Source organism: Macrosteles quadrilineatus, unplaced genomic scaffold (assembly GCF_028750875.1).
Source record: "Macrosteles quadrilineatus isolate MER2022 unplaced genomic scaffold, UCM_ALF_1.0 Scaffold_2__2_contigs__length_208266976, whole genome shotgun sequence".
Taxonomy (NCBI): domain Eukaryota; kingdom Metazoa; phylum Arthropoda; class Insecta; order Hemiptera; family Cicadellidae; genus Macrosteles; species Macrosteles quadrilineatus.
Window position 1 is genome coordinate 168,191,149 of NW_026542595.1, and position 20,399 is coordinate 168,211,547.

The 20,399-nt window shown below is 34.0% G+C and overlaps 1 protein-coding gene across 12 annotated transcripts in view; it reads right to left on the bottom strand.

Annotated features, from left to right (window-relative positions):
* Positions 1-5,030: 5,030 nt before the first annotated feature.
* The window catches only part of LOC128986849 (multidrug resistance-associated protein 1), a 51,894-nt gene continuing 36,525 nt past the window's right edge, over positions 5,031-20,399 (bottom strand). For 10 of the 12 annotated variants that reach the window (XM_054407418.1, XM_054407409.1, XM_054407407.1 and 7 more), the window contains 10 exons: positions 12,875-12,964; positions 11,524-11,614; positions 11,307-11,415; positions 10,380-10,506; positions 9,474-9,572; positions 8,729-8,875; positions 8,246-8,404; positions 7,667-7,833; positions 6,716-6,910; positions 5,031-6,300 (listed from right to left, as the gene is read on the bottom strand). In XM_054407418.1, coding sequence (XP_054263393.1) covers positions 6,189-6,300; positions 6,716-6,910; positions 7,667-7,833; positions 8,246-8,404; positions 8,729-8,875; positions 9,474-9,572; positions 10,380-10,506; positions 11,307-11,415; positions 11,524-11,614; positions 12,875-12,964 — 1,296 coding nt within the window. In that variant the 3' untranslated portion in view covers positions 5,031-6,188. Of the gene's footprint in view, positions 6,301-6,715; positions 6,911-7,666; positions 7,834-8,245; positions 8,405-8,728; positions 8,876-9,473; positions 9,573-10,379; positions 10,507-11,306; positions 11,416-11,523; positions 11,615-12,874; positions 12,965-17,538; positions 17,760-20,399 lie in introns of all 12 variants that reach the window. The other 2 variants (XM_054407408.1, XM_054407419.1) reach the window with 1 other exon arrangement.

Below are 20,399 nucleotides of genomic sequence, written 5' to 3' on the forward strand. Positions count from 1 at the left end.
TACTTAGTTTTTAGATAAGTGAAAATGACATACTGTAAAAGATTTACTACTTAGGCTAATTTGTTAACAGTCACAGAGTAAAATACTTGGTTTACAAGATTCATTTTTGGCTTATTCTTAAAACTTTTTTAACGAATGTGGCTTCTGTTAAAAGGTTTATTATGAAAAAACTTCATACTTCCCGTATGTAACTGGGACATTTTTTATAGATTGTTTAGATGGATTCGGTATTGAAATTGTTCTTTGTTCCTTGTGTTGTACGCAAATCTTCCCCAGGGGCGGCTCCAGGGGGCAGGCCAGGTAGGCCCAGGCCTACCCAAAAGTTTGGGGGATATTTCAAAATTATAAATTAATAAAGACATTTAATTCTATTTAAATAAAGGGAAAGCATTCAGTCTGATTATCTTGCAATTTAGGTGTTAAAATTCCCCCCTTTTTGTGGGAAAAGCCCTTCAAACCTCTCGTTCCCTGATCAAACTCTTGAATCTTGATCCTTGTCAGGCCTACCCAAAAAATAATTCCTTGAGCCGCCCCTGCTGCCCACAAAGAAGATCAAAATTGTTCTGAATCAACAGCAAGCATGAATATTATATAGAGAGAGGGAAGGGTTAATAATCCTAACTGTTGATTGTCTTACATGAGATTATAGTACTCGCAAAAGTGTCATAATGTGAACAATTTTTTACTTGAATATTTTTCTCTTATCAGTAGGGGTCACAATCCTGGGCCTTCAATCCAATCCCGGATTTCGGGATTTTTCTCAGCCAATCCCGGGATCATATAATATTATGATTTTTAACTTTTAGCCATTTTAAATGAGCGAGAAGTCCCCTAGTTGAGTACTTTAATGTTTTAAACTGGCCTTACCAGTGTTACACTGTGTAATAATTCCGTTTTCTAAGTAAATAAATATTACCACATATGGAACTTTCATCGCCCGTATTTCTTATTTACAGTGTTTAAATGTTTGTATGTCACTCTAGAATATAATAAATGCATTTTAAAAAATCACTTGCAACCGGACTCGCACATAGCCTATACGTCACGCTAATAGATAGATTAAAGATAGCCATGATAATACCCCCGCCGCAGCAAACCTGCAGACTAAGCGAATTTCCATTTGCCTGATTGGATTTACACTAAAATGTCCCTTAAAAATATCACATTTATTCCCTATTTAATTAGCATTTAATTTAGCGAGTACTTAGGTTTGCTGTAACAGGAAGGGTAAAAAGGTGTTTTTTTGTAAAATGAAATGAATGCATTTTCCAAATTTGATCAAAATATGTTCACAAACAAGCAAACTACAACAGTTTATTTATTCTCCATAAGAATTTTAAATTTAACAGTTTTTTTGAATTTTTTCTGTAAGCATTAGGCGCATAATAACGCTTCAAAATATTAAATTAGGCCTATTTGTTTTTTTAAGCTCTACAAAATGGTTTGGAAAGAAATTGCTAAATTTTAAGTTTTTAGGGTCAAAATTGGGAAAAATCAATTTTTACCCCATAAAACCCCCCATAGACCCCTGTTCCCATAGTCCGATCATGCTGGTTCGCGAACTCGTTCAAATAAACATAGGTTTACACGTTTTTACCAAATTTCATCAAAATCAGATGATTTTCGCTCTAATTATCGCGCTAACGGACACATATATAAATATATATATATATGAATTTGAATGGATGGTGTTTTTGGTCTCTAGGGACCTCAGAACGAAAAAGTAAATCGGTCCCGGGTCCAGGTCTTAACCATGAGTACTACTTTAATAGCTTATATTATTCCCTATATGGGAAATTCGCTAATATTCCCTATATGAGAAATTCGCTAATATTCCCTATATGGGAAATTCGCTAAAATGGGAAGAATCACGAGTAGCAGCGTAAAAATGTTATTTTGACTGACAGCAATAAAACAATATAAGATACAGTAAAACAATAAACCATCTGCTTATGTTGTAGCGTGGGTATGAAAAACGTAATTTAGGATTGTAAGAAATTAAATCACCAAAATAATAACCAAATACGAAAATAAAGTTATGGACGCAAAAATAAGCAATCTTAATAATGATATTATAATGGTGTGTTTATAGTTATATTTTATGGCTTCAATGAAAATAATACTTTAATTTCCAATTGCAATGTTATGTTTGCTACACGAATGGCGTTTTTGTTTACGTTTAATGTCAAAAGTTAAATTCTAAATAACTAATAGGCCTACTGTTATTAAGTTATAACTATTGTAATAACTCATTTACAGAAAGTAAATCCAAATCCTCTAAATACTGAAACATATTATTTACATTCGTTCGCCTATTGAGTTTAATGATAATTAAATTTTCCAATCAAAATAGATCATTACTTATACCATTTCATATATATATATTTATCGTCCTAAAAATAAAGAGTATACGTGTTTCATGTGTTATTGGACATATTTGTATTTATTTCCCGTAAGTAAAAGTCCTCAAATTCACAAAAAATAAGTATAAACATAGGTTTTGCAATCCCGTTAATCCCGGGAATAAAAGTCACCAATCCCGGGTTTTCTATGTATCAAAAATTCGTCCGGGATTCGGGATCCCGGGATTGAGACCCCTACTATCAGCCAATGAACAAACACCATAGCTCAGTTTTCACATTTCATTACATATGGAATAAAATAGGCAAGACCATTAATCTAGTTTTCAAATCTGTTCTATCTCTCAACTGAAGCATTTGGAAATATGCTGAGTTCAGTTTATTGCCAAGGCCAAGTATTTTTACATATGCTTTCCAGTTAAAATTTTGGTCAATTGTTATACTAAAAATGTTTTCTGTATTTTAGGTTTAATTACAGTATTTAAAATTCAACTGTAAATTTTGTACTGATTACTTTGTGTTATTAGAAATTTCATCAGATTTGGTTTTTTAATTAGTTTATCCTATTAGTACTTGTAACAACAGTAGTAAGTAGTAAGTTTTTAGCCATTGTCATTTTCTCCGCCAATAAACCTTATTTGATTATTTATTTTTCAAATGTTTTTATTTTCCGCCTTAATTTTGGAGACTTTGGTGTTGGATGCAAATCCAATATCATCCATAGGTAACCAGGTCCTACATTGGTGATGACTCAGAATTCAGATTGTGCCCAGGTTAAGTTGGGGTGCGCCACAGGGGTTTGTTACAGGCCCCTTGCTTTTCATAGTCATGGTAAACAACATAAGTAACATCTAGTAATATTGACGCTGATTTATATAATGCAGCTTACTTAATTTTGTTTAATAGTCCTATAAATACTGTAGTAGTAGGTTTGAAATCAAATTGTTTATTTGTTTAAATTAACTGATGAAAAGATAGGAGTTAAGCCCAGTGCAAGATTTAATTGTGGGACAAAAGCGAATTTTCTGGAATACAACAAAAATAATAACATAGGCAATAAAGTAGCAAGAGTAGAAACCCATTGAAAGTGTTAAAATACCATTGAATACACAAGAAAAGTAGTAAAATGGCTAGTCCAGGATTTTTTTCTTGAACGTATATTTTGTACCTAGATTTTTTTCTCAATATTGTATGCATGTGGCTTTGGTTCCTGTTTCAACTCTTGCCAATCACCAATAGGTTTTAGCCACAAGATAATGCCACAAACTTTTAGGCAGCCTGAAATTATGATTAAAACTGATTTGGGCTTTCTAGAATGTGAAGATAGGACATGAGAAAATAGGGCATGTCAACCCTACAAACTATAAATCTAGTACACATATTTTAGATTAGATGCAGCTGTAAAAATGTTTATGCTGAGTTGGTATAATTAGACTTAAGGGAGGACATCTAGCGGATATAGTGATTGGGAGCATTGTCGCTTCCTGTCGAAGAATGAATATGAGGAGGCTCGCCATTCCTCAAACTTACTCCTACTATACATGTGTACATGTTGGTTTGGTAGTTTGGTTCATTAATATGCAAAACAATGGAGAGTATTTTTAATACCACGGATTACTTAATAAACATATAGATACAAACTGACACTGATGTGGTGTGTTTATCTTTAAGGGCCACAAAATTAGTTTTTAAGTTGGTAATCACCAAGCTGAGCCCTTCAAACATAGAATTTTAATATTTATTAGGGCAAATAGGCATATTTTTTACGCAATTTTAAAACAAGCTGCAACAATATTAATATGTCTTAACAGAAGTTTCTCACCGGTGAACTGGTTAATTTTCATGAATGCTGGCCCGATACACAGGTAATGAGAGAGCTAGAGTAAAGAGTTTATTTTAGTAATGATGTCCAACAAGATTTGAAATTTTTTTTATAGAGTGCTAAATTAAATAGCATAAGCTATTAGAATCTACTGCTAGTTATAACTAAAATGTTGTTGACATATGCTCCACATTCTGAACATCCAGCTTTGTTGTTCAACAATAAACTACTATACACATTGTTAAAAATCATTTTGATTAGAGTAGTGAGCAGGATACAAATTTGACAGGAACCCTGCCCTGACCATCATCACTTGTGTGATTTTGTACAGTAAATCAACAATTTATGGTCATTAGATTACTTTTATACCATTAGTAGTGGTGTGACTCTCTACCTAGTTAGGAACCATTCCTCCATTCTAATTGACAGTATCTACACCAGTACCATTTTTAAATTTTATTTGTAAAGGGAACAGCCCAAATATGGTGTTGTTACTGTTTAATGCCAACTTTTTGTTAGATAATTAATTTATAGCCAAATGACCAATGGCCTCTGGGTATATTTAAGATCTAGCTTGGAATCGAAAGAGACCTCCATATTTGAAGGTGAGCACCGAAGTAAGAAAATGACTCTTATGATATAGATCTACAATTACCATATTTAAATTATTATATATCAGTAGTTTTATTCAATTAATAACTTTATTAAACAAACATAATAAGGTGAAATCCAAAAAAGTAATCCATTATTAGTTTTGCCTTGGAAACAATTTTTCATCCTGTTAAAATGCACAGTTTTCACATGGGCCTCTTCGTGTAAGACTAATAGGGGAAACTAAAAACACACAGTAACAGTTGTTGAATAACATTTATTTATATAAAATCCTACCTCTACACATTTAGAAAATGATTTATTGAAGTACCTCATAAGTACACAATGGTAAATCCAGAAATTAATCTTGAGGCACTTTCAATCACCAATGAGAGAATGTTGCATTATGGGACCAATCGAGTTACAACATGTAACAGAGTGGTAAAAGATTGTAGGAAATTTAACATAAAATAAAATAAACATGACACTTAAAGATAAAATAAAGCTTTCATTAAAGTTTAAAGCATCAAAGAAATCACTTTGATTCACACTATTTCTTCTACCTTTCCTCTTATAGCAATATCTCTTACACTTTCTATTAGTGGAGCACCAAAATAATACCAATAAGCACCAATGAAAATAGAAAATAAGGTCGCAACAGAAATTGGCTAGGTACAACTTGAATCAAGATGAGTTTTAGATTTTTTTGATTTATGTAACAATACTTGCCCGATTAGAAATGCTCAAGGATAAAAAGTAAAACAGAAAACAATAAGTACAATGCACTCTAAAAGTAAGTACTTGAGCGACTTGATTTTGATTTCAATACACTAGTTTGTAATAAGTATTTCAATTAAAACAATTTGATTTTTTAAACATTTGGCAAGTTTTATGACACTTGATAACACTGGTAAACTTGGGCTGGCAGTGGCATAGCAATATTTTATAATACATACAGATAAAAATTGTTCATACCATGTATGGTTTTGACACACAATATAAAACTAAAACAAGTGATTGCCAAAGTTACACAACAAAACTGCTATAAACTGTGGAGACTTTGGACTGTCATGGAACTTTTTAAGTTTCAACAATTCTACTTAATGTGTATATAAAACACAAACAAATCAATTTAAAATTGATAACTAAAAAATAAAATATATTAAAATCATAACATGTTTACCTAAACACACATTTAGGTGTAGTGTGATGTTAACTAACCATGAAAAATAGCTACAAATGTTTAAATCGGGCGACATGGATTTCAACAAAGAAAATGTAGGAACTAAAATAAAATAATCTACAAATAATAAAAATCTGGCCGGTATATCCTCCATAGGAGTAGAATAGAGAGTTAGTGGTTCAAAAGATACCACTACATAATGTAACAATTTTTCTACTTCTGAAAGGAAACATCAAACAAGATTTGCATCTTTTGCCATTCCATAAAACACTGATGATTTATTCTTTAATAGGTTTGACGGTGAATCATATTCAACGATGAGTCCTTTGTCTAGAACCAATACCCTGTAAAAAGAACAATAACATTAGAATTAACAAATACTAAATGTAAAAATATAGTACTTTCCAACCAGGAAAGTTACTTTTAATTTATTTTTATTTTACTTCATCTGTTGAGTAAGCCACAAAAATAAACATTTTACAATGGCTTCTTACAGGAGGAATGTCAAAAGTTTATGTATGACCTGAAGACCAAGTTGTAAAATTATCATAGTGTCAAAATTTAAAATTGAAGATGTCAGTGATTTTTTTTTATGTACTTATGGTTGATAGTAAAATTAAATCTGCACAGACATGATCATACTTTATTACCATAACGAACGTAAGTCACTAGATTTCTAAACAACAGTCTGGTGGTAAATCTGAGCCGCGGTTGGCCCAGGGTAAGTTAAGAGAGGGTCTAGTGCGCTGACATAGTTACCTGTCGTAGTCCATGATGGTGTTGAGCCTGTGAGCTATAGTGAGCACCGTGCAGTCTTTGAACTGCGTGCGGATAGTTCGCTGTATCAGGTCGTCCGTCTCAAGGTCAACAGCTGCGGTTGCTTCGTCCAGCACCAACACACGAGTCTTCCGCAGCAAAGCTCTCCCCAGACAAACCAGCTGACGTTGCCCCACACTGACACAAACACACAGCTTTGATTTTGGATGGAACCAGTTATGCCACTCCCATGTTGTAGATAATAGTTAGTTTTAGGATAAAAATGAAATTCATTGAATTGGTCCACCAAACCGATGTAAATTACTCATTTATATCAAATACCCTAAGCAAAACTGAGGAGAAATCTTGATCTTATAAAAAAAGCATCTTGTAACACATTTACACTTTTAAAACTAAAGGTTAAAAAGAATCATAGAATTTAGTACACACTCTATGTGTCATTCAACTAAGAATTTTTTTAATTGGCTGCAGCTTAAGATTTTTTTTTTAATTGGCAACAGCTGCTCAATATAATTAGGATGTCTACTTCAGTATACCAAAGTCTGGCAATATTCAAGTATACTAATTATAATCTGCTGGCACAGAAATCCGTTAAAAACTTAAATACAGTTGGCTCACCCTCATTCGGATTCAGTTGGTTTGAACATTAAATGGTTCCTGTGGTTGACAGTTGGTTACACTCGTACGCCTTTGTCCAGAGACATATAAACAACCTACCAAAACAACCTGTTTGTCAAGCACTTTTAGAGACCTACATATTGTATTACTATATTCCTTTACTGTTAAGTAAGAAAGTTTTTAGGATTATTCTCAGAGAAATGGAACAAATTATTAACTAACCCTTACTAACACTTTTCCCTCCAAAAACTTCCCGAGTCCTAGATACCTAGATCGTTGAGCGAAATTTAGTACACAGTTTCTACTGAAGATTACCTGAGGTTATCCCCACCCTCTGACACCTGGTGCTGCAGTCCCGATGTCAGACCTCGTACAAAACTGTTGAGATGAGCCAACTCCAGGGCACGCCAAACAGCCTCATCCTTCTCCTTGTTGAAGGGGTCCAGGTTCATCCGGAGAGTTCCCGAGAACAGCACAGGGTCCTGGGGGAAAAGATAAAACTGTCAAAGTTCTTTATTCCACAACAATAACTTGGAAACGCTCAACCCTTTAACCTCCAGGGTTAATTCATTAACCTAATTATGGCTAATTTTATGTAGATTATGCTCATCTTGTGAACACAAATTTCCAAATTCATATAAACCAAGTTCTTGGTACACACTTATACAGTAAGTAAGTGGGTAGTAGAAAGTAGAAAGTAGCAAAACGTCAGCTCAAATAAGCAATTCACCAAGAATCCAACCAGCATAGAAACTTCTAACAAGGATGTAATGTGTTTACTTCGTAGTTAAAACTTTGAGCACATAACTATGTTTCTAAATAATTATGTTTCAAAGTATAAACAAAGTATTCCTTTCGCCTACCACTGAACAAGGCAACTCAGAGCTTGCATACCTGGGGTATGATAGTAAGACGGGATCTGAGATCGTGAAGGCCCAGCTTGGAAATATCTTGATTGTCTATGATGATCTTTCCTCCGGCCGCCTCTAGAATGCGGAACAGGCACAGAGTGAGGGAAGACTTGCCTGCTCCTGTGCGACCAACAATGCCGACCTATACACAGAGAAATAAGATGAGTACAGATCACCTTACAGTCAAATAATTTGCATTAAGATAGCAGACTTTCGTGAATGGGGAAAGAGTTCACTATGACACAAGATACATTTTTTAAACATGTTAATAAAAATCCTTAAAACCATACATATAAATTTGCTAAACCACTGTTGTGTGATTGAAAAAGAGAAGCCAGCGGACAAATTGGTAAAACGTTGTGACAAAAACGTACACATCAAAAACATTATCAGGCCTAACTTTAAACTTGAAGCAATTAGAACAAACAAACACTGTACACAACAAACCATTCTTTAGACAGCTTACCTTCTCGCCACCATTGACCCTGAACGAGATGCCTTTCAGTACCAACTCCAGACCTTCCCTGTAACGGACCTGGTAGTTCTGGAACTCTACCTCTCCCTTGTCCGGCCAGCTGGAGGGAGGTCCGGGACTCACTTCCCAGGCTGCTTCCTGTGGGATCAAACATCAGAATACATGGAGTGACAGGTGCTGTGTGATTGAAATCCCACCTAGGCGAAAATAATATTTCTCTTCTCTGTCTCCTTTGTCTATATAACAATAAAGTTAACTGCTTACGCTGAGCATAGAAGAAACTAGCGTTATGGTTGATCATTGGGGATCAGCTGGATATAAATCTTAGGTGTACACTGTGCAATACAAATTTATGTCCAGTAACAATCTATGTCTTCTCTTTAACCATAGATAATTTAAATTGCTTAAAAAATATCAGACTAAAAAGAACAATCTTGTGGCAAACTTCTGCTTGTCCTCTGGTACTATAACCAAAGTAAATTGCACAATTTCAAATTTACCTAAAAACCAAGAGAATTAGTATCCACATGTAACATTCCAAAAATACCAACTTATTTGGTACAAATTATAAATAGAAGTAATCTCTCGGTACTCCAGCCAAAGAGGTTAATTAATTAATTTATGAATAAAAAGGCAATCTTCAGTTATTCCAAAAAGAATACATAATCAAAATACATAATATACATAATCAAAGGAAATTTTCCAAGAACAGCCAAACCATAAGAGAAATATTTACCTGAGGTGTTTCTCCGTACTCTTTGATTCTCTCCACAGCCACAATGTTGGTTTCTACGTCCGAGGTCATCCTCACTAACCAGTTCAGAGTTTGAGTGATCTGAGCAAAACAAACGTTCATCTCAAATAACAGTCTTCAGCTGGTTACTTCATCAACAAAAATTTGAAACGAATAGACCACGGTAAATGTGGGTTTTTGGGACTAAAATTTAGTGGAATTACCGAATATTATGTACTGTACCTGTGTCATTTTGGTTGAATCAAAATTAAATCGTTTCACAAGTTGTTAGCTAAAATACCGCGTAAAAAAAGCAATAACATACAACAGACCACTGTTAAAAAATTATACATTTGTTCCCCTTCTTCTAAATAGTCAATTCACAACTGATTCCATTTTACTCAAACTTGACAACAAGTTACTATGTTTACATATTTGTGTTTAAATAGACTGAATGATTGCATGTTTATGAACAAAACAAAAAGATTCAACGATTTTTTTTAACTAATACTTTAATACTTTTCGATGAAATGGCGACCATACAAAGTAGGTATTTTAAGCCAAGTATGAATGGAGATGAGTGTAGGATGAGTAGGGTGATCTTGTAGTCTTGTTAGTGGCTAAGGCCGACATATTCCTTAGACACAGATGTTAATTAACAGCCCATACAGCTAATGGCAACTAAGGGACCTACAGTTTATAGTGGAATCCGAACCACATTTTTGCCTTGGTATATACGAATTGGTCTAATTATCAGGATGGTACTTCGGATAGTCGTAGTACTCACTCGTGCAGACGTTAATCCACACCAGGGAGTATCGCATTCACAGTGCATGCCTATAAATATCCACAATTCGTGACCTCCTAGTAGCTGGATTACAGGACGACGCCACCCGTCCAAGTACTAACCTGCAGAGCGTAACTGACAGAGAGCCCAACGAGACCAGCCGTTGTGTCTTCCCTTCCGAGAACAGCAAACAGAGCAGAGAAGAAGATAATGAGATTACCAACAGTTTCCAACCTTACTGCAAGCCATCTGTGAAGAACATTAAGATTTGAAAATAAAACAAAATCTACGCTTTGCAGTAATTCATTGATTCAATAATGCCTATTTTTATCATGTTTTCTCTCATCTAATGAACACATGGGTCCGAAATCTTATAAAACCAAGTTTATTGTGCAAAGTTAAGATTGCAAAATATCAAACTGCCTGAAGGTACACCAATTGACTTTTGGATACTGAAATCATCAATAGTTCTGCAAAAAGTCAAAGGAGCAACTCAAAAAGATGATTTTATGAGCCATCTAATATTTATTATAGGTGAACAGCACCACCAAATTCCGCCACAGTCAGGTGAACTCTTTAGAGCTGGTCAAAACATGATTCAAACTTTAATTTAAGGTAGAGAGAAAACACCTTGGACTGCTTGGTTGGTCTATGGCACTAGGAATAATGAATTAACAAAGCCCACAGGTAGTGGTAGTAGGTCTTCAATTGACTTTCAGGTAGAAGCATATTCCAAATAGGCTACAGCTTTTGTTCGTCTTTATTGAGCAAGTCTTGTTGTAAGGTTTGATTATTTTACTTTAGACTGGTAACAACCTTTGGGGCTCAAAAGAGTAGTTAATATACCTGTTCGAATCGTAACACATAAAGCAACTGAATTATTAAACTACCTATATTTAAAGTATTACAGAATCAATTAGGATTATTTACAGAATTATAAATTTACTGTGTGATAACTTGTTACACAAGCTTCGAGTAACTTAAAACCTAAAAGACACAACAAAATCTTACTTATCTTCTGATAAATTTATAAAAGTAATTTGGCCTACCTATTAGAAATCAGGCTAGGGTAGAGACAGACTTGGTTGAAGTCCACTTTCTCTTCTGACTCCGTTATGAATCGTTTTTGTACTCCGTACGCTCTTATTGATGTGGCACCTGTGATTGTGAAAACGGTTGAATATTTAAACAAATCAGAAGAACATTTTTTTAAATAGTAAATATTCACAACAGTTAAATAATCTTATAGTTAAATTGTTTACGTACCAGTGACACTTTCACCAAAGTGGGAGTAAATAGGAGACCGAGACACCGACTCCAGCCTCTTCAGTTGCCTTGATGTTGCAACATAGAAGCGCTGAAACCACACAAAGCCCAAAGTAAAATTTAGTTGCAAAAATTAAAAGGTTCACTACCAGCACAGCTAATTAAGATACAGAGGAGAATCATGCTTATGGAACAGCCGTGCGCTTTTCGATGGGAATGGTGGGGCGGAAATATACTAGTCCAAACCAGGAAGAGCCCGAACGGCCATTGTTTGCAACAGCACTTGTACCGCACAGGCTCTTCCTACAGCAAGAGAGCTGTATTACCTGATGGTGTGGGGGAAAGGTGAGCGGGAGGGGACAACCAATAGAATTTGAACTAGACACATGCGACTCAAGCTAGATACTAGTTAAGTGTACCATTGAATGTATCATCTGTATCTTACTTCTCTGTGCTACCAGCCACCACACTTCACTATATGTGTGGTCTACTGACGTGTAGTGAATATGTTAGTGGATCAGTACGGAAGCAATGTTTAGTCTACTTATTCGGGTTTTACTTTAATTCTCTGAAAAAAGGAAATTATTTTATGGACAAAAGTCATGTCTTAAACATAGTTCTGGTGGGTCAATAATGGCTCAGTTGGTAGCATGATTGACCAAAGCAGCGACGTTAAGAGGTTCGTATCATGGTGCCACCAATTAGGAAAAAATTGTCTGCTCAGTTAATTGTTGTACTATATGCATACTACTTGCATGTCTGAGACTCATATGGAAGAGAGATGGTTTAAGGTTAAAAGGACACCTCTTTAAAAAAATAAATAAACAATGTAAATTAAAAAGTTTTTGTTGTTAATTTGATAGTATTTTTTAAAAGTAATTAGTAATTACCACTTGCAATGTTGAAGATTTCAACATGATTTAGAGCAACCAAATCTAATTTTTCACTATTTTCAGCATATCTTATAAACATATATTTATATTACAAAAACAGACGCTAATTAAAAAAAATCTGGACATGGATTGTTTTTAGATAGTATTTCCTTAAAAACAATTAAAAACATTGACACAGCTTAAAAGCAAACTATACACTAAAATATCATTGCCCCATTACAATGGGGAATGTGAGAGTGGGCACAAGCAAGTCAATGTGTTATTCAAAAACATTTTTTGTAGGATTTAGCCAAGGATGTACAAGACAACAGAGACATAGACAAAATAAAAATAAAAATTAAAATATCCATTGGTCTAAATAATTTTTGATAGGTATTTGACTGAACTAACAATCAAATTGTCTATCGCTTAGTTTTAACTTAACAACTCATACTAAAGCCAATTAAAAAATAAAATACCTGAACAAAGAAGTAGAGAATGGCAATGGGCAAAATGATGACCACAAAAATAGGTGTTGTGTAGCTGATGACAGCTAAAGTTGCAATCACCTGTGCAAACACAGAAACATTGTTAGTGCAGAAATCTATATTACAAGAGAATTTACAAAAATATAAAAAATCTATTGTATACAAACAATTTAAACCTTCTTTATATGACCAAATTAAAGGCAGTTTTTAAAGTTAAAATAACAGTACACATTTTTGGAAACAAAATTATTACTTTAAAATTATACGTCAATTACTTTTTAAAGAGTCAAGAATAATAACACTAAGATTATATACTACAAAGAAATTTTAGAGTGATTTTGTCTTGACTGAACAATGTTGTTCAAACAAACAAAATAATAATAACTTTATATGTATTTATGGTTTATTAAAAATATGATACGAGTAAATCCCAAAGACAAAACGATAAACCACATACAAATTATTACAAAAACAAAATGTTGGTGTATTATTTAGCACAAGTAGCTGTACCATGTTTTTAAGCTCCAATGTTAAAAGCTCCAAACAGGCCTGTTGATAACAATCTCTGGACTTGGTCTTATACAGGGTGTTCATTTGAAAACTTTCCATATCTGTTGTGTGCAAAGGTGAGGCTTTTTACACTTGTTTGTTCTCATTTCCCCCTAATTTGGACATGCCAAATCCAATAAAATTATTTTCAATTTCGAAAAATACCCCAAAATGGCCCAATTCGGGGGGTAGGGGTGCTTTTTGAGAAATTTTCAAATGTAAACATGGGTTGTATGATACATCAATTTAAAGGTCTAATCACCCCGACTATTTTGGTGCAATAAAAATGTAATTATCTTTAACCGTATTTACAGGGTGGGTCAAAACGTTTTAAAAAAGGACTTTGAAGTTAAGTACCGTATTACCCGAACTACTGAACGGAGCAGCGCCAAATTTCTTTCCAAGCTTATTCTTGATCTACCCTTTAAGATAACTTGTAATAAGGGCATTTTCCATGTTATCTTCTAATTTTTTAAAAATCTCAAATTTTAAGAATAAAAGAAAGCTGAAAACTCAAAATTCTTAAATAGCAAGGTATAACAAATTTCATACCACGTGAAAGGTCCTTTTTTAACAAACATTTTACGTATTTAAGTTTTCTTTCTATCTCTTACCGTTTAAAAATTGCAGTAGAAAAACTGAATTTTCCATAGTAATATTGTAACTAGTTTTCTAATAAAACAGCCAAAATTCGTCTCTAGACACATATTAATGGTGCATTAACTGAAGTAAACAATTCATAATTATTGATACCCTGATTGACAAACAAGTCATTACGTTTTAATTTGTGAAAAACAAGTCTTATAGCTGATGAGGACAACCTACATGTGGGCCGCTTTCTGTAGTACCATTGACTAGTCAATGGTAGTACTAATTTCAAAAAGTACTATTTTCTGTAGTATCTAATCGAATATGGTGTACACTTAAAAAAATAGACTTTATTTTTACTTATTAAGCAGAACAAAAGTGTTTCAGGATAACTGCAAAGTGTTTAACAATAAATATCCAGGTAAGACCTTAAGTCATAAAGCTGTAAATGTTTTAGTTAAGAAATTTCTGAAACTGGCTCAGTTACCAATGAGAAAAGAACAGGATGAAGGGTCCAAGATGTACTGACTCAAGTAAAAGTAGTTGATCAATTTGTAATTAATCATAGTTGTTAAACACTGCAAAGTGTTTAACAATAAATATCCAGGTAAGACCTTAAGTCATAAAGCTGTAAATGTTTTAGTTAAGAAATTTCTGAAACTGGCTCAGTTACCAATGAGAAAAGAACAGGATGAAGGGTCCAAGATGTACTGACACAAGTAAAAGTAGTTGATCAATTTGTAATTAATCATCTCAAATTATACATACATAATACATCGTTGAGCAAAGTGCAATGTGTTTTGTTAGAAAACAAGTTATAATTTTACCATAGAAAATTCAGTTTTTCTGCTGCAATTTTTAAACGGTAAGAGATAGAAAGAAAACTTAAATACGTAAAATGTTTGTTAAAAAAGGACCTTTGACGTGGTATGAAATTTGTTATACCTTTGCTATTTAAGAATTTTGAGTTTTCACCTTTCTTTAATTCTTCAAATTTTAGATTTTTTTTAAATTAGAAAATAACATGGAAAATGCCCTTATTACAAGTTATCTTAAAGAGTAGATCAAGAATAAGCTTGGAAATAAATTTGGCGCTGTTACGTTCAGTAGTTCGGGTAATACGGTACATAACCTCAAAGTCCTTTTTTAAAACGTTTTGACCCACCCTGTAAATACGGTTAAAGATAATTACATTTTTATTGCACCAAAATAGTCGGGATGATTAGACCTTTAAATTAATGTATCACACAACCCATGTTTACATTTGAAAATTTCTCAAAAAGCACCCCTGCCCCCCAAATTGGGCCCTTTTGGGGCATTTTTCGAAATTGAAAATAATTTTATTGGTTTTGGCATGTCCAAATTAGGGGGAAATGAGAACAAACAAGTGTTAAAAGCCTTACCTTTGCACACAACAGATATGGAAAGTTTTCAAATGAACACCCTGTATAATTACTTTTATACAAATATATTATTAAGAAAGCCAAAAATACAATCCAGTCTCTTCCCCCAAATAAACACATTTAACTGGACAAGAGCCTGTCTGGGTGTACAGTGATATTGTATCCAATAATAATCAACAGTTTGCTTTTAAATAGTTCACAATTTTTAAAATGTATACATGAATTTGTATACTACATCAATGAATTCCCAATAAGGATAATAATGTGTTTATAAGGTTCATCACATTTATGTATAAGACAAAATATAATGTAATGTGAGCGTTTTACAACCAGTTAGTTATATCATTGACTATATTTTATATTTTTGTTTTAATCACTTATTTTTATTTTAGTGCAAATTGGGAGTGTGAGATTTTTTCTATAGTTATAATGCAGAGACAAGAGGAAGTTTCAAATATAAAGTTCTATTCGGGAATGTGACACATATTTATAAAGTTTATTATAACCAATAAAAAGGGGAAGACTCTAACATACTTAACCTGACATAAATAAACATACCACATTTCTCAACTGAATGACCAAATAAATTATTATAAATGATAAAGAACCATAAAACATTCAGCTTGTTCATAGTAAATATATGGCCTTACTTTGTAGCAAATAATATTTTTCAATGGTAAGAAAACTTGAGGTAATCAAACGTTTGTTTTTAAACATTAACTAAAGACCCATATATTTAAAAATTTATAATAATATTGCTTGGAACAAGCTTTTATTTTTTATTAATATTACTTAACTTTGTTAGAAAACTACCTACCAGAAATCTCACTCCACAACATTTCAAAACACAGTTTTTTAATAATAATAATTAATGTAATATTCTAAATTACTTAAACTTGCTGATACTAACACAATCAAACAATACTTTTGGTATATTTCTATATCCTAAAATTATTAAAAGACAAGTAATAGCCAAGATGTTTGGTTGACAAGGAATTTAACACAAAATACAAAGTGCAAGTTACAGTTAATTACGACAAACAATGCAATCATGCAATTAACAACAAAAATGAATAATAACCAATACAAATAAATCACACAAAAAATTCTGCGTTACTGTTTAGGTGGCAGAAAGTGACTTTAACTGATAAAAACATTCTTCATGAAAACTATTGAGGATAAATATACTTTTAAAGACAACATTTTGAAATGATCGAAAAATATTACAAAATTCCCATGCAATTTGTTATAGGGAGATACTTTATAACAATATCTTTTCTTCTTTTGTGATTATAAATACGCCAATATTTATTGTTTTTCAACTTATCCACTATTAACAAAAGAGGAGTTTGAAAAATGATTAGGGAGGACTAGATAAGCATTTTAATAATATAAATCCCATGTTTACTGTCTACGTCCAATGTTATAAATCCCCTTGGAAATAGATACCAACGCACCTAAAAATCCTACAACTACAAAGGCCGTTCAGAATTTAAAGAGGGTTTCTTTTCTTGAAAAGTGGTACTGGTGATGCAATTCTGGAGGCTGGGAATTTCTTTGTTTAGCTACCCTGCTATTGTTTAGCTAAACCAATTTAATCTAAACAAGGATTTCCAGTTTAGTCTAAAAGTCGTAGTTTAAAGCAGTTACAATTATCTACAGCGCTTGATAATTGATTATATTTTTTGTTAAAAACAATAAATTAATCTAACCAAAATACTTTAAAACACTAATGCTTGGTTAATAGATTTCTTTTAATCTTCAATTAGTTTTTAATTAATTAGAAGCAGTTATTTTTTCTAAAAATCTGGATACCAAACATTAATTCTCATAATGTGAGTTCTGCCGTCCAAACTGTGTTTTATACAACTTTTTCAAGGTATGTTTCTAGTCTGTTAAGAATGTTTCTAATCTGTTACCAAGAATTACTGTTGCTCTTTATTATTTTCTATCTGTTAGGAGTTTGCATCACCAATTTTCAATTCACCACGCAACTACAGAATATCTCAAAATCTGTGTTGGAAACAAAGAAAATCTTCGCAACCAGAATTGTCTCACCACCACCACTTTTGAAGAAATAATGCTTTACAATCTGAACAGCTGTTAATGACGTACTTCAAATAAACAGTAGAGCAAATCGCTGATTTCCCACGGGAGTTCCTCATCAACCACATCCATGTCTTTGGAGAACCGAGCCAGAATGCGGCCGAGCGGGGTTGTATCGGTGAATGTGAGAGGAGCGAACAAGACGGCATGCAGAATGAGCAAGTGTAGACGTTTGGCCGCAGCGAGCATCCCCAGGCGGAGAAGAAAGTCGTAAATTAACACCACAAAACCTGACAACGACAACAGCTGGTACAACAATCATAACAGCTGATACAACAATGCAAACAAACTCAAAGTAGCAGTTGGCGGTAACAAGAATTCATCCTCAGCCATCTTCAGCTTGAATAAAAAGCATGGTGAACAAAACAAGCATCTGACAAGAGTGAAAAAACACAAACCACAAGCGTTAGGAAAGTGGTTAGTTATTTTAGTGTGCTATTAAAAAGCTCTAAACTTTATAAACTGGATTAGACATCACGTTACTTAGTTGAACCTGTTTTAGTTAGGCTAAAAAATAAGAAAACTGTTAAAGTAATAAAAGGTAAGTACAGTACACTGATTCCAGATTTATTCCTGGAATTGATTCCTCTGATAAGAGCTCTATTTACAGGAAGTCCAACTGTTTAAAAGGGAACTGAATGTTTCAATGATAAAATGGTTTAAATACTCCGAAGGGTAATCCTTGCTGCGGTGGCAGCTAGTTTCAGTTCATCTTGAGAACTGCAACTAGTTGTCAAAACAGAGACCAAGGATTACTATATACAAATATATAAACCATTCTACACATAACATAGTAATTCAAAGGCTAAATCACTTTTAAGAATAAAGTTTAATTCAGTATCATTATTTAAAAAATTATGATAAAACAATAAAGTATAGTAAAAACATAAATCTATGGGGTAGAAAATTTTGATATTTAAAAAAACCCATAAAAACCTCAAACAAACAGAAAGTTAATACCATTAAAGCCTTATCAAGTGATTGGAAAAAAAGAATAAAGAAATATCATACCCAACACCAAGCAGTAGCTGTAGTATTGTTTTTGATGTTTTTTTTTTCATGCTGCCATTACCATACTTATCCACAAGTAGTAGTAATTTAAAAAAATACTATAGAGGTATGCGATCCTGAGAAAAAAAATTTTATGAGGTATTTTTACAACCACAAGCAGTCAATTCTAATAGTATAGTGGCATTAATGGAGAGGGAATTAATAGGACTGGAGGAAAGCCGCAGCATCATTTTATTGAAAGTGCAATTAACAAATGTCAATTACACAGCGTAAAATATAAATAAGCCCCTTTTGATTTTAAATGTCTCTTGTATGTGTATTACTTTAATGTTTAAAGAAATTAGATTCCTGAGTGCCAAGCTACTCTGAATTGAAAATAAAGATTTTGGCTTACAAGTGTCAAACTTTTGATGGCAAAGCAAAGCATTAGGATAACGAGACAAAGCGTCAGACTACCGAGACAAAGCGTCAGACTACCCAGACAAAGAGTCAGACTACCGAGACAAAGCGTCAGACTACGGAGACTTAGCGTCAGACTACGGAGACAAAGCGTCAGACTACCGAGACAAAGCGTCAGACTACCGAGTCAAAGCCTTATAATACTGAGACAAAGCGTCAGACTACCGAGACAAAGCGTCAGACTACCGAGACAAAGCGTCAGACTACCGAGACAAAGCATCAGACTACCGAGACAAAGCGCCACGATAACGAGACCAAGCGTTAGACTACCGAGACAAAGCGTCAGAATAACGAGACCAAGCGTCAGACTACCGATTCAAAGCATCAGACTACCGAGACAAAGCGTCAGGATAACAAGACCAAGCGTCAGACTACTGAGACAAAGCGCCACGACAACGAGACCAAGCGTTGAGACAAAGCGTCAGACTACCGAGTCAAAGCCTTATAATACTGAGACAAAGCGTCAGACTACCGAGTCAAAGCCTTATAATACTGAGACAAAGCGTCAGACTACCGAGACAAAGCGTCAGACTACCGAGACAAAGCATCAGACTACCGAGACAAAGCGCCACCATAACGAGACCAAGCGTTAGACTACCGAGACAAAGCGTCAGGATAACGAGACCAAGTGTCAGACTACCGATTCAAAGCATCAGACTACCGAGACAAAGCGCCACGATAACGAGACCAAGCGTTAGACTACCGAGACAAAGCGTCAGGATAACAAGACCAAGCGTCAGACTACCGAGACAAAGCGCCACGATAACGAGACCAAGCGTTAGGCTACCGAGATAAAGCGCCACGATAACGAGACCAAGCATTAGGCTACCGAGACAGAGCATTAGACTACTGAGACAAAGCATCAGGATAACAAGACCAAGCGTCAGGGTACTGAGACAAAGCGTCAGACTAACGAGAGAAAGCGTTAGGATAACGAAGACCAAGGGTCAGAGTACCGAGACAAAACGTCAGACTACAAAAACGTAGCATCAAGCTACAAAGTATTAGACTATCAGGATTTTGACTTCTAAGTGTTAAGAAATTTCAAGCATTCAGAATACTGAGCATTTCACTGTATGTCACGGTTACATGTATTCAACTATTAAAACTTCTACCAACGTCTATTAACGTCTACCAACCATTACATCTTTTAAGTGTTGTACTACTCAGGTTAATGAGTTTTTAAACACTGAGCAACTTAACATTGCTTTGTTCAAGATCTAGACCATAGTACACTCACAGTCACAAGTTGACTGGACTTCTTTCCAGAGCATGAATTAATTAAGCTATGCTATTGCTGGTACTACACACCAGTTCAACACTGTGTATACTGTTATGCAAATGGTATAGTACAAAACTCCTGCCATATTCACTAACATGGAAATTTCCACAACCTCATC